This window comes from Schistocerca serialis, chromosome 2 (assembly GCF_023864345.2).
Source record: "Schistocerca serialis cubense isolate TAMUIC-IGC-003099 chromosome 2, iqSchSeri2.2, whole genome shotgun sequence".
Classification (NCBI taxonomy): Eukaryota; Metazoa; Arthropoda; class Insecta; order Orthoptera; family Acrididae; genus Schistocerca; species Schistocerca serialis.
Window position 1 is genome coordinate 1,025,866,310 of NC_064639.1, and position 15,701 is coordinate 1,025,882,010.

Below are 15,701 nucleotides of genomic sequence, written 5' to 3' on the forward strand. Positions count from 1 at the left end.
GAATGCTTAGAGAGAGTAAGAAAAGATCATTGCATGCATTCCTGCTCCATTTGTTCTAAAAATTTTGGGGAAGCCTTCAGTAGGTTTTATACTTAACACTGTCATGTAACTATAGCAGTGGTACTGAAGCAGGGGCGGTGCCAAACAGCCCATCTCCCAGACTCTGGCGGATCATTTTGAGATGATTATTGACATTACCAGCCATTCCTCCACTGCTGTGCAACCATTGGGAAGCATGAGTTGAACTTCAGAGTCAACTATTCTGAGTATTACTACTGCTCTTTCTGCGTGTCATGACCAAATCCGATACAGCATCCTGTAACACTTGCAGACAGCATCGAATCCGGTCCTACTGGAATGTTTTAATTCATTGTTGCAGAAGGACAATTTTGTATTTCATAGAGGGAGGCAATTTTGATACCTCTCCTCAAATCAAAAGAAAAAGGAACAAATGTGTCCCAGTAGTTAATGGAGCATCACCTTCGTGATCTGTATAGGAAATACGTTGGCATGAATTGTCAACCAGCATCTGGTGTGGATTTTAGAGATGAGACTGCTCCTTAGCTGCTCTCAGTTTCGATATTAGAGATGTTGGTTTCTGATCAACAATGTGATCCTGCTAGAGGCAGCTATCCAGCAGGCTTTCTTACCATAGACAGCGTTGTGTAGGGATATTTTTTGACATCAATAAGATGTACGGCATTACTTAGAGAGACAATATTTTGGGAGAGCTCTACCAATGAGGCTTTCACAGCCACCTGCACATATTTATTTGGTCCTTCTTATCTAAACATACTTTTTCTGTACTGAGTTGGTGACATGCTGTCATATAGTTTTTAGGTGGAGGATGGTGTCCCCTTGGGAAATGTTTATAGTGTCACCCTCTTTGTTATAGCCATAAACTGCGTAATGCCTGTGGTAAGGAGTCCTGTGCAGTGCTCCTTATCTGTGGATGATTTTGCAGTTTCTTTTGTTCCTCCTCCAACTCCGCAACAGTAACTTGTCAGTTACGACTTAAGGTGATGAGGTCGGAGGAGTGGGCCGCAAAGAAGGGTTTTACATTTTCTGCAGATAAGCCTGCCTCTCTCTCTCTCTCTCTCTCTCTCTCTCTCTCTCTGTGTGTGTGTGTGTGTGTGTATGTTCATTTTAACCATCATCATAATATTTTTAATTTTCCTGATTTGCCTATGAGAAACACCATTCTACTTCTTAAAGTTCCCCTACGCTCTGTAAAGAAGCATGGGACTTCATTTCATCATCAATGTTTCTGGGCCACATTTTTTGATTCCAAACTGTTGAGGTTTGAGGTAACCACATCTAAAGAACTTGAAGGTGAGGACCCAGAAAGCACAATGTCTTTAAAATGTCTTAGCCACAGATCTCGGGGGGGGGGGGGGGGGGGGGGGGGGGAGTTCTGTCAGAGTGTGTGTGCTCCAGTTTTATAGGGCTTTTGTGTGATGATGCTGTGGGTGCTCAGTGTGTGGATCAATGAGACCATTATGAGGGTATCAGACTGTATGCAGGTGCTTTACAGGACCAGCCCCATACCCCTTTCTCTGTGCCACTCACCATCTGGTGGCAACACCTCATGGTGTGTAAAGCATATAAGATACTCAATGCTTCCATTTTCCCAGTGTATGGTAATGTTGTTTGTCCAGGTATGGAACACCTTATCTCCAGTTGTCTAAAGGCATCAAGGTCATTTCGCATTTGCATGAAGCATGTACAGTAGTCACTTAGTGTGGAGCAAGTACAAACACAAATCCACGGTTTTAACTGACTGCTACCTTGGTTACTGCAATTGACCAGAGTAATTTTATGTTTAGTGTAGTACGGGAGAGGCTGCACTCCCGCATGTGTTCTTAATACCATCTTTTGCAACATTTTAAAAGAGTCCCACAGCTATATAGCTGTATTCACAAATGGGAGGAAACAGGGGGACGCTGTTGGTTGCTCTGTTGTTTTCACAGATGGACTCCTCAAGATCTGATTGCCTCAAGAATCCACTGTGTTTGATGCAGAATTGTACTGATCTTGAGGGCAATGGAGCAGATGACATGCAAAATTCTGTGTCTGTTCCACCTTTCAGAGTGCCCTTACCTCTCTACAACATTTGTACCGAGCAGATAAAGTTAATATAGACTATCCAGGATGTCCTTCTCCGCCTACAGAGACTGGGGAAGCAGGTGTCTTTCTTTGTTGCAGTGTAGAGTCATGTGTCGATGGGAAGAAGAATGGCTAGAATTGACAATTAGCTGCAAATGATTAAGTTAACTACTCACTCATGGTGTACCTCCTTCCATCCATGCAGACAGAATGAGGTTCTTCTCCTCATCTTGTGGTCGTGCGGTAGCGTTCTCGCTTCCCACGCCCGGGTTCCCGGGTTCGATTCCCAGGGGGGTCAGGGATTTTCTCTGCCTCATGATGGCTGGGTGTTGTGTGCTGTCCTTAGGTTAGTTAGGTTTAAGTAGTTCTAAGTTCTAGGGGACTGATGACCATAGATGTTAAGTCCCATAGTGCTCCGAGCCATGAGGTTCTTCTCACTTTTCTTGGCATACAACACAGCCCTATGACGCACGCCTTCTTTTTCTGGTGAGAGGGCTCTCTGATGTGTAATGCTTGTGACATACAGATCATGGTGTGCTACATTTTAGTGGACTTTATTTTATAGCCTGACAGTAGGGAAGAAAATTAGTTGCCAACAGGTTTTCCCTCTACTTTAATTGACAATCAGACAAATGTGGTACATGTTTTAATATTTTGTGAAATGCTGTACTTTTCCCTAAAACTTTAGGGTGAAGTTTTTAATGTACTATCGGGTGGCTGGCTCATCCATATTTTTTGTTAGTGATCAGCCAACCACGTACTCCTTTGTATCTTCTCGTGTTTCATGTGTTTTAATTAACACTTTTAGAGCACCTGATCATTTAGCATTCTGTTACAGGATGTGAGCCAGTGAGAGTGCGCTGATGACCGGAGGTGAGATTGGGAAAGAGAGAGTGCAGTTCTGTATCCTCTTGCTTCTCACTTCTTTTATCAAATTTTTGAAGTTACCGCTACATTTGTTTCTACTAATTTTTATAAGGGTACAGACAGCTTCACCGCTGAGCACTCATAAAACACACACACACACACACACACACACACACACACACACACACACATGATTATGGGGTAGTTGCAGTTCTACTACCAATGCTTAAAGAGTATTCTTCAAGTCCAAGATGAACAACTGGACAACCGAGAAAAATTGCCCTGCAGTTGATGTGCCATTAACAAGTTCCATCCATATTTATTTGGCAAACCATGAAAAATTGCCTTGCAGTTGATGGGCCATCAACAAGTTCCTTCCTTATTTATTTGGAAAACCATTCATCATTTTGATGGACCAGTATTCCTTATCCTGGCTAACTTAGGAGCTGTCGGGTTGACATGCGAGATGGGTGTGGAGGGCTCAGGAATATAATGTCACAATGATATACAAAAGTGCACACAAACATAAGGACATTTTCCGCCTTTCAATGAATCCTCTAGTGGAACACAGCAGTGTAGATGAAATCTCGGTCCTCACTGCATTAAATGACATTACAAGCATCAGTATAAGTATTAAATGACATTTCTGCTGAAACTCAAACTCACCTAATGCTGCTTCCTGTAGAAATCGCTGTGATGTGATTAAACACGAGAGACAGTTAGGCAATGCATGGCTGTATTTGTAATATTGGCTTGTTATCATTGTAAGGTTGAGCTGTGCATAGTCTGCTTTCATGCCCAGCAGCTAAATTTGCTGTAGAAATATTACTATCCTGTGATATTTTATTCAGATTTATCCAAGCATCAGCAAGTAATGTGAATTTAAATAAATACAAGTTGCAGTAAAAGCAGAAATTAATAGAAATAAGAAAAATTGATGTAGTTGACACTGATGATTTATTTGATCAGGTAAAGAATACACATATCAAAATGGTGGTCCTACAGATATTGTTTGACCATGAAACATTCTGCCTCCATAGCGCAGCAGTAGCGTTACCACCAACCATGCAAAGGGGCTGGGTTTGATTCCCGGCAGGGGATTGGGTGTTGTGTGTCCATCGTCATTTTCATCGTCATTGACATGCAAGTCGCCGAAGTGGTGTCTTTCATCATCACTGACACGCAAGTTGCCGAAGTGGCATCAACTAAAAAGGCTTGCAATACGGCGGCTGAACCCCGAAGGGGGTACCCCGGCCAATAAAAGCCATACGAGCATTCCATTTAACTAAGAAACAAAATTTTAAAAAAATATCAGATTTCTTGATTGAGTATTTAAAGTGGTAGTAGATCCCCCAATTACTATTTAAACAACATCGGTGAAAAAAAGCCCAGTCCCATTCCGTTAAACTAAACACAAAATATTCACCAGCCCATAAATAAGTAACGTTCATTACGGCAATCAACATATCAGAAATCTAGTGATCATGAGTTGATGCCCACAGTCTATTCAATAATAATTCTAGATTTGCAGCCAAAAATAATCAAAGTTCAACACTCGACACTGCCTACTATTCACAAAGGGTTAAAGTTCCAGTTGACTTAGTCCCATTCGACTCAAAATGTTGAAAGTATTCAAGTGGCCACTTGCAACCCTAAACCTATCACTTTCCAAGTCCTAAACTCGTGCTATAAGCTCCTGAACATTCATGTTACCTCCAAGACTGATTTGCATCGTATGACTGTCCAGCCAGAATGATCTGGAGCTGTCATTAGCTCACACTTACAAGTCTTTTGTTGTCCTGCCAAAATTTACAACGAACATAAAGTACGGAAAAGGGACCATCATTTAAAATACATACATGCTATACGAACTACAATTACAACATATATGTTAAAAGTCTTTCTCTCCCAGTCCCCCTCAGATCATATACATTATCCTATGTATAATAGTTTACGTACTATAAAATAAAACATGAAATCTGTGCACATGTGCTTATGATAATGACAAAGAAATTGTCATTAAAGCATAATCAAAAATAAAGGTTGCCTGTTCAATAGAAGCATACCTTTGTGCTTTATTCAGTGTTGGTATCAAATATTACATTAAAATTAGCACTGTAAAGTGTTGAGAGTCTTTATTATAGCCCAAATTTAATATTTAATTAAATAAACTAGGACTCACATACTAAGTCATATAAATAATACATAGTTACAAAGGGTAAGGTATGAGGAATGCCGTGCTATATTCATGTTCTGTCAGCGAGGAGAATACGATGATCTTGCACATTTATATAACTAAAAAGGTATAGCTGGTATCCTCCGCTATTATGTAATACCTTGTTTGTCAAGATCACAATAAGTGTTGAATAATTATTAATTCCAAGTTTCTTCTGCTGGCCATTTTCGCAGCAGCTGTATATAAATTACAGTGGCTGAAAGAAAAATGCCTTCTGATGCTGCACATTAAGTTTTTTTATTTATCTTGTGCACAATTTAAATAAAAAACTTAATGTGCAACATGTAAAAGGCATTTTTATTTTGAACCATTGTAATTGTTATTAATTTTTAATGATTTTCATAAGAGTAGTCACTTACTGTTATGATGTAACTTTTGTAGTTTTTGTGGTATACATGATATTAATGTCTCAATATGTGCACCTCAGTGCCGAGATTACTCTGATGTGATTCATTGTAAGTAACCCCAATCTACCATATTGCAACAGCCGCCATCTTCAGTTCCAGTACTTTCATCCATGTGCTGGTACGCAAGCCAATGCTCATCTCACCCCTTCCAAGCCTTGGTAAAGCCCACTTCCATTCCTCTAAATTGTTCGCCATGGCTGGCGACCGCTTGACCCTCGTCACTGTGGCTGGCCGCAGCCCGACTCAGCACCTCCATACCTTGCCTCAGCTCCTTAACCAACCTGTTACTGACAACTATAAGATTTCAATAACTTTCGGTTGCTGATAGCTCGCCACCATATGTGTTATATTGAAAGATTCAACACCGCTGATAATCATCAAACACTGAATAAGGAGGAACTGACCAAAGGAGAGTGCCACTTATTAAGTGGAAATTGGATAAGAGTAACTGTGATCTAATGGGCATGAATGGTTGCTCTTTGCCTCAGTCCATCTACGGCAGACTATCTTGAAGTATTTTGATGATGCTCCAACATCTGGTCACTTGGTATTCAGGCTTTGCCTCAGTCCATCTACGGCAGACTATCTTGAAGTATTTTGATGATGCTCCAACATCTGGTCACTTGGTATTCTGGAAGATTTCAAACAGAATCAGACCTAGGTATCAGTGACCAGGTCTCTATTGTTCTGTTAGATGCTTTATGAGCCACTGTAAAGAGTGCCAGCAGCAGAAGCATATGGCACAGTTACTTCTGTGGCATCTGATATAAATGTCACCTGCAGCAGCACCATCCACTGAGGAATCAAAATTATTCCACCCACTAAGCTGCCACCAGAGCTGTGCCAAGTGCTGAAGCTCCAGAAAATGCAAGGTTCCATGTAAAAGAGATCAGTCTCAAGCATGGAGCACTCCATGTGATGTTCTTTAATCATTGGAAAGTTTTCCTGTCGAGACTAGTATCAGAGGTAATTTAATGTTGCGACTTCTCTCAATGGATGACAAATGCATACTGCCCACACCCGAATGGCCTCACTGAATGCTTTAATATAAGACATTGGGGTACAATACTGTCTTGTGTGACATTCACATATAACACCGTGAAGCTGCACACTACAGCCTCCACAGTGTTCTTTCTACTCCACAGTCACAAGGCTGAAACAACAGTGGATGCATTGTTCCCATTTCCACCAGACAGTAATCAGAGTGACTATGTGCAACACCTCATAACCAGGACTGATGAAACAAGACAGGTGGCTCACTTACGGCCCCTGGATGCCCAACAGACTGACCAGTACCACTGTAACACCAAGCACCCACCTATGAGATACAGCCTGGGAGACCTGGTATGAATTTTTAGTCCTGAGTGGAAAAAGATACTGTTGAGATGGTTTCTAAAATGAGATGGTTTCTAAAATGTTACTTTGGGCTGTGTCATATCCTTTGTGGCTTGTCAGACATCATATACAATGTTGAGGATTATGGCCCTTCATCAGGAAGACAAAACATGCAGATACCTTGTCTATGTCCCCTGATGTAGCCCTACTACAGTCCTAAGGTGCAGATTGGTGATGGAGACCTCTTGTCCAAGGGAACAGAAGGCCTACTTGATGGTCATGGAGGGCTACTTGATGCTCATCGTAATGAAGAAGATGAAGATATTACAAAATGACCTGAATGCAAGGGTCCTCCAGTGTTGTCATGCAGAGGACCATTGACAAGATCTAGATGTAGGATGCTGTTGTTGGCTCGAATGAAAGCTTCTGAAACTGTGGATCTAACTTTCTCCATGAGAGGGAGCAATGCTACAGGTTGTGCTTCTCACATGGTGAAGCAGCAGTTAGTATCGCTGGCTGGGGTGCCGTGTATCGTCAGTTTAGATCTGATCACCAGCAAATATTTGTTATTTAATATTACCACTAAACCCCCAATTCCTTAATAATTTAACTCCCATGTGTTGTATTCTCATTAGCCACTTTTATGTTGTCTTGTTGTCTCTGTGGAGCTCTGCCTTGGGAAGCTAGGAGGGGATGTTGGTTAGTGGCTGGTATCCTCCTCCTATAACACAAACAGCATGCAATTAATAACTGGGTTCTTTATTCATAAACAAAGAGTTACTTAACATAAGTTTCCATGTGCTGTGGTACAAGCTCTCTTCTGTATAGTCCATGTAGCCTCAATGCTGTTGAAATAGAAGTCCACTACGTTCACTATGAGGTTTCTATGTGCTACGTGTCTCTGTGCTAGAGGCTAAGTCTGCTCCTCCGTCTTGGTGACATGCTGGAACTCCATGGCTTACAGATTCGAACTAACTGGAATGAACTGATGTAACTCAACAGCCCTCTGGTCCACGGCAGTAATCCTAAATACTGGCAGCTGAGAGGGCATTGGCGGTGTGTTTCCAGCGAGTCTTGTTGTTGGATTCTTTCGATATTCTAGTAACCTCTATGCCACATGGTGTGCTGGTGCCAGTGTACGGAGCACACAATGTATAAAACAACTTCAAACTCCTGATTACTTTATGAATAAGTTAATGTATTCAAATATTTGATATAAAGCATGCAAGCAAGAAAAATCTAATGTAAAGTTTGAAAATATGTTTAAAGTTTGTCAGAATTCGCTAAGTGGTCTCATTGTCAAACACTGCATGATTTGTGAACCATTTTAAGTAAAAGTTAGTTTTTCACTCATCTCAAAGTTCATGACATCATATCTCGTAAACTATGTATCGCACAGGTACGTAATAAATAGGTATATTCAGTGGTATGTAAGTTGTGTGGCAAATATGGTGAGTAGTAAAGAAGTAATTAATTAAAAAATGTCATGTTTGATACAGCAGTTTTACTGCATGAACAGTGAAAATGTAATAAGTGATAAACTTCATTTTTGTTTTGGCATTTTGTGGTTGGTGTCAGTGATAAAAAGTTCCATAAAGACTTGAAATTATATGTAAATTTTGTTGCAAGTCACTGAGTGCTGTCATGTTTAGATCAACAAATGATATGAGAAATGCTTTGCATTGTCTATTTCTCTCATAGGCCACTGGGTTGCTCAGCATGTTGGACAGGTTTTTTCTGCAATGAGATTAGGAATGCTACACTTTATAGCTTTGAATTTTCCAATTTTCCTCATTAATTTAAATAAGAACTCCTGTCATTGGGAAGAAAGCAAAAACCACAGTTCTCCATTTTACAGCTAGTTTCTAAAAATCAGATTGTAAGGGGGGGATTTATTTTGCTACTTTAAAATCTGACAGTTACAATTAAATGCAAGTGACTGCTTCATCTCATTTATCAGTTTTACTCTTCAATAGTAGAACGATCCTTTCATTGTATTAATTCTGTGATTACTTTCAGATTTTCTGTATTAATGGGAGGTTAATTTAGTATCTCAAATTTTCACATTTTGTTCATCATGAGCTGCATTTGGAGTACTGAGTTGTAGAGATGTATAATTATTTTTGTGTTTGCAGGATTACTGGCACAGTCTCTCTTAGGTAAAAGATTTTCTGGTGAAAGGAATGCAACTTCAAAGCACAGGCTAGAAACCAGAGCTTTTGATAATAAAAATACCTCACTCCAAGGAAATCGCCCACGAACTTCTATGAAGAACTCTCACACAAATTCGAATGTTCCCTCACAAAGTAAAGTCTACATTGAGCCAGCACAATGGGTATGTTTGATATAAATAACATTATATGGTGTATGTTTGCACAAAAAATATGCTTTCTAAGTTTTATTGCTATCCATTTATCGACTAACAGTACAAGCCCCTGACTAACAACTCATTCTGTGAAAACTGCACATCAACAGCACTTCCCATTTCTGAAATATTTTCTGTGCGAGTTTTACTTGTTTCACTCTGTGTTTGTGCATATACTTTAATTCATATTTAGAGTAAAAAAAAATGCATCTATGAGCACATGTTTGACATCCGCAAGTGTTTGAACTGCATCACTGGATTAAATTAAAGTATCAGTGCATTACGAATTTTTGTGGGTCCTGTTCTTAATATTGCATGTAAAAATATCCATTTGTTTGCTAATGGAAAATAAGCCTAATTGTACTGGAATTGCAGTACACTATACAAATTTTAACAGTAGTATATTGCTGAAAATGGGTGCAGAAACAATAAAGTATTGAGACTGCCACTCCCTCAGCTGTCACCTACATCACAGTTCCGAACTATGCAGTGAGATGACTGCCATCTCCTCCATAGTAAAGAGATGTGTGGCATCTTGACTGGCACCTTACAATCCAGTCACCAGCCGCATAACAGAGTGCCACAGGTTGCTATGCTGCTAAGACGCACACAGCCGAGCTGCAGCTCATCATACCTGTGACAGCTGCTGTGGTATCAAGTGGATGCCATAGCACTGAAGTTACTGGTACCAGCCCATATCCACGGGCCACATGACACAAGTATGACTTTCCAGTACTCCTCTGCTAGGTGGCTTTATAAGATGTTGCCTAGCAGCTTGCCATTCAGCCTGCGAGTTACGGTTTGCTCATTGAGCTCCATTTGTCATAGTGCAGTGCATGCCAGTCAGAACCAGGATGTCAGTAGCGTAGCAGATATAGATACTATCTACAGTAGTGTTTCCTTATGGTGCAGACTGTGTACTCAAACTTTACCTTCAAGAAATGTTATTGAGTATTCCAGTTTGACATCAGATTTGGACTATCTTTCTATTGCATTCATTCAGAAGCAGTTATATGTCAGTAGTTGCACCAACACCAGTTGCTTGACTGCATTTTTTGCTGGTGCTGCCATCATGTGCAACTGATGCAACAGCACAGCTTCTACATCATGCACAACACTTCCTGCACGCCACCAAACTACTTGTACAGTGCCTTGCCTGTCTCAATTTACCCTTGCCCAGGAGTCAGCTGTGCTGCTCCCACTCCCTCTGAAGTTCAGCAACACATTGATTTCATGGCCTGCCTTCCTTGCTGCACTGGATCACCTCCTTCATCTTTCTGCTATTTCCCTTTGCTTAGCATACCTGCCCCCAGCATTGCCTCCCTTGACCTTCCCCAACACCACTGCACTGAGACCACCTCTTCAGGTTCTGACATTGCTGACACACTTGGTGATGGCCCTGGCGCCTCTGCAGGCTCCAGCACCACTGGCTCCAGGACCACCAGATCCATGCCACTGGTTCCACCGAGCACTCACTTCTGTGCCTCAGGCTCTGCTTTTGAGGCTACTGGTTCGTGCACCTCAGGCTCTGCCTGCTCCTGCACCTAGCACTCCATTGGTTACTGCACATAGTGCTTTGTTGGTTCCTGCAGCATGGGCTCTGCAGATTCCTGCACAATGAGCCCTGTCAGATCCTGAACCATGAGCCTATCTGGTCCCTAAGCCACAAGCCCTGCTTGTTCCTGCACCATGGGCCCCACTGTCTCCTCAGCTATGAGTCCCACTATCTCCTGAGTCAAGGGCCCGACTGGCTCCTCTGCAGTGGGTCCCTCCTGCTCTGACACCTCCTGCTCAAATGCTACCAGTTCCTGCACCAACAGTTCAGTGTCACCAGATCCTGTACTGCCATGGTGCCTGCTAGCTTCTGAGCCACGACCCCCACTGGTTCCTGCCTGTGCCGCCCCCCCCCCCCCCCCCTTCCGCCTGCAACTCCTGACACCTCATGCTCCAATGCCGCCCATACCAGTGCCACCCACTCTGGTGCTGCCTAATTCAGTGTCACCAATTCTGGTGCTGCACTGCCCACTCCAGTGCCACCTGCTCTTGTGCTGCCCCACTCCAACATCTCCAGCTCTGACATCTCCCACCCCATGACCTCCAGCCTGCAGCCCTGGCACCACCACCCACAGCATTGTCTCTCTTGGTTCCAAGATGGCCACCACGCTTGCCACTAGTCCAAGCCTCTCTTCTGTTCTAGCTCCACTGGCATCCTCCTTGCTGCCAGCCCACACGTTGCCGTCCTGCGCACCACCAGCCCATATGCCACTGTCCTGCATGTTGCCAGCACACTAAATGCTTTCCTCCATTGGCCCTGCACTTCTGCTTCCAGTGCCTTCAAGTCCTGTCCTCTTTGTGACCTCAGCATCTTGATCTGGTGGCAACAATGCTCTGTCCACTGGTGACTCTGCCGACCACACTTTGTCCCCTCTGGACATGTTGCCCTTAGTTTGCCCCCCCTCTTCTGCCTGTTCCAGACATTTAGTTCACATCCTCAAAGCCTTTGTGAAACACAACACACTTTCTCCTGGGCCCTGCTCTGCATCCCAGCACTCAGGTTTCCTGTCTTGGACATATTCGGTCATAGTCATCTCCTGTATCCTCCAGTCTCAGCAGAGTGCATGTCTATTCTCTTCAGGACACTCTTCATGAGTCTTCAGTTGGACTTCCCCAGTGCGCCAGTATGTGCCGATCGTGGAAGTTTTGGTGCAAGCATGGTCTCGCAAGGTCACAGCACATTCAGTGGTCTGGTCACCCTGTTTTGATGACAGAATTGTGTGTCTTACTTTCTAGGTCTGCTACTCTCTGTTTTCTGTCACACAGGTGTCTCATATTTTCTTCTCCCTGCTTCCAGTCCAGATCTTTGCCATGATTTTGGCTCTGCAGTTCCACACTGGGACACTGCCTTCCTCGAGGAGGCACTTCCCTGTGATGGCTTTGCCATCTCTCCCTTGGGAAAGAAGGTTTGCTGCATCTGCAGTGTCATGTTTGTCATAGCTGACCAATTCCAGAGGGATGGTGGAGCCATCTCCTCTGTGGAGGAAAGGGATGCTGCATCCTTGGCTGTCACCTATGCTGCAGCTGCTGACTACATAAAGGGGGAGCTGAGTGGTCCATCATCTACTCCGTAGGTTGTCAGCCACTGCAGTATATGGGAACATTACAGGGCCATGTGTTGGCAAGCAGCAGCTTGCCTCTGCAGGCCACGTGATACAAGTATGTCTTCAAAGGACACCGCACAGCAGCTTGCCAGTCGGTGTGGGAGTTCGAGCTCCAATTAATGAGTTTGACATCAGGGATGCTGCATCCTTGGCTGTCACCTATGCTGCAGCTGCTGACTACATAAAGGGGGAGCTGAATGGTCCATCATCTACTCCGTAGGTTGTCAGCCACTGCAGTATATGGGAACATTACAGGGCCATGTGTTGGCAAGCAGCAGCTTGCCTCTGCAGGCCACGTGATACAAGTATGTCTTCAAAGGACACCGCACAGCAGCTTGCCAGTCAGTGTGGGAGTTCGAGCTCCAATTAATGAGTTTGACATCAGCGTTCAGTGAGTTCACACAGGAAGACCACACACTGACTTTATTGTAGGTGGGATTCCTTCAGTGGGGAAACTCTTGATTGCCAGTTAAGTATAAATATCCTGTGTCTCATCCATTTGTCACCATCTCCTCTTCCTCAGCTAACTTTCGCCTACATCTCTCACCAACAGAAAACACGCAAATGTTAAAAGGCATTCATAGCAATCGGAAAACTGCATATCGTCACAGTGGCATCTCATGTCCTGTAGAGGCATTCAGTTGTCCCTTCCATACCTTAATCTGTTAATGTGTTCCTTCTACTCAAAAACACAGAAAAACATTCTCACTTACAATAATGTTTATGTCTGGTATGGGGCGATCACTCTTCAGTCAGTTGGCACATGCGTGCCTCCTACAGAGGAGGTCGGTGACTGGGTGTGGGGTGGCCAGGTCTCTGTAGTAAAGTCCATTACAGTGTTCAATAGAATTGAGATGAGGCATCTTTGCGGAGGGGTGGGTTGAATGGGGTCACACTAGCATACTTACAGCTATGTTCTTCAGATCATTTTGACATGATTCGAGAGCAGTGGGTGGTAGATTGTTTTCCCAAAGTTCAAAATGCGAACAAATGGAGGCACACGATCAGTGAGAGATATGGCAGATAAAAGGGTCTCATTTTGTGTTGTGTAAATATCCCCCAATACATGAATTACTTCAGCAACTACCTAAATAGTACTACACAGATGGAAGAAAATTGCTACACCAAGGAGTTGTCCAACATAAACAAAAGTTGGTAGGCATGTTTCTACACCTGAAAGATGGTGACTGTTCACATTTTGCGCCAGTTGCATAAGAGTGTCACTAGTAGTGCCCTATGAGGCTGCAAATCGGGTTTGTTTTAAATACATGCTCTTACGGTTGTGAGCATGTTACCTTAGAAATGAGATGTAGTGAGTTAACGTTACTTAAGAATGACTAAGGTCACAAAGATGCCATTATCAACAACTCACTGAGTTCGAATGAGATCATGTAATAGGGGCAGGAAAAGCTGGATATTCCTTCTGCAATACTGCGGAAATATTTGCAGGAATGTAGCTATGGTACATGATTGCTGGCAGTGGTGATCACTGGAATGTATGGTCACAAGAAGACCAAGCTTTGGATGGCCAAGTGCCATTACTGAGAGGGAAGACCATCGTGTTCAGCATAATGGCACATTGTACTTTGTATGCAGCAGCAATGTGAGCATCAGTTGGCAGTACAATGACACAACGAACTGTTACAGGTTGGTTACTTCAAGGATAGCTCTGAGCAAGATGCCCTGTAGCATGCATTCCACTGACCCCCGAACACTGCCATTTGCGACTTCAGTGGCATCGAGTGAGAGCTCATTGAAGGGTAGAGTAAAAGTGTGTTGTGTATTCTGATGAAAGCTGGTTCTGCCTTGATGGCAGTGATGGCCATGTGTTGGCAAGGAGGCCAGTTGCGGGCCAGCAATCAACCTATCTGTGTGCCAAACACACTGGACCTACACTTGGAAATATGGTTTGGGATATGATTGCATGTGACAGCAGGAGCACGCTTGTGGTTATCCCGTGCACCCTGACTGCAAATTTGTACATCAGTCTGGAGATTCAACCTGCTGTGTTGCCATCAGTTTAGTAACTGAGCAAGCACTGTCCCTGGGACGGCAATCAACTAAGTCTGTGGAAGAACTCTATGACTTAAGTGCCGAGAAGCAGAAATCCCTGAATAGTCCAATTCCAGCTGTAGTCGATAGTCTAGATGAGGGAAGACCAATTGTTGTGGCATTGAGGTACCAGCAGTGGCGAAGTAACAATGAAGTACAAGATAAGACTGCAAAGTGGTGTGCTGCATGCGTTTATAAAGCCCTGGCGGCTGAGAGATATGCTCACCTTTGCTGAGTCTACAAAGATGTGGCATAGTGCTATTGGTGTAGTACCATTGTGCAGCTATTTGATGTGGGTATACCATCCAGGTGTTGCTAAGTTACTGTGGAGGCAGCTATGTGCAGGGCCACTCCTGCATTGTACAGCTGGGTGGCACTGTGCATGAGTCAGGAAAAGCCAGCCGTAGGCTGTGTGACGTGTGACTTGTGGTCATGTGGTGGTAGGTGCTATGGTGTTACCACAGTTACCATGGCTGTTAAACTCTGGAGGTAAGAATGTTCCCTGAATTGAGGTACTCCATATACACATTGTCATGGTAGAACGTAAAGAACCCAAAACCTACATGATCTCAGAGATGGAGTGTCCCATGCTTAAGCCATCCATGATTTGGCCATCATCAAATGCACCAAAATCACATATAATGCCCATCCTGCACTCAACTGTCAGCCAATGGCCAGAACAAGGTTCAGGAGTCTCGTTGGACAGTTGTGGTAGGAGCACTTTTTCTGCTTTTGTTAAAATTATAATTATCAAGCTAAGAAAAAGTGTAAAACTTTCCACTTTCAAAAAATACAATGGTTGATTGAGGGGAGGGGGGGGGGGGGAATTAGGAATGGGAACAGCTGTGTAGATAGGTGTAGACCATGTGCTAACAGAAAAGCTGTGTAGGGGTGTAAGCCAGGTAGAAACATGCATAGAATTAGAACATGGTCTGTGGGAATAAAGCATATATGGAATGTGTTGGAGGGATACCTTTCAGCTTCACAATTCTGAATTGCTAGTGTGTGTGTGTGTGTGTGTGTGTGTGTGTGTGTGTGTGTGTGTGTGTGTGTGTGTGTGTGTGAAGCAACCATTCAAGTCCAACGTGCTGTCTTTAATAACAGGCTCTGCCACTGGTAGTGAACTTACCTTCGTTAACTGGTTAGTGGTCGTATAGTTATTGGAACAAATTTTT

At 43.3% G+C, this 15,701-nt stretch overlaps 1 protein-coding gene across 2 annotated transcripts in view; it reads left to right on the forward strand.

Annotated features, from left to right (window-relative positions):
• The window catches only part of LOC126458436 (cilium assembly protein DZIP1-like), a 289,883-nt gene that overhangs the window by 175,713 nt on the left and 98,469 nt on the right, over positions 1 to 15,701 (forward strand). For both annotated transcript variants that reach the window (XM_050095490.1, XM_050095491.1), the window contains exon 12: positions 9,087 to 9,286. In XM_050095490.1, coding sequence (XP_049951447.1) covers positions 9,087 to 9,286 — 200 coding nt within the window. The remainder of the gene's footprint in view (positions 1 to 9,086; positions 9,287 to 15,701) is intronic.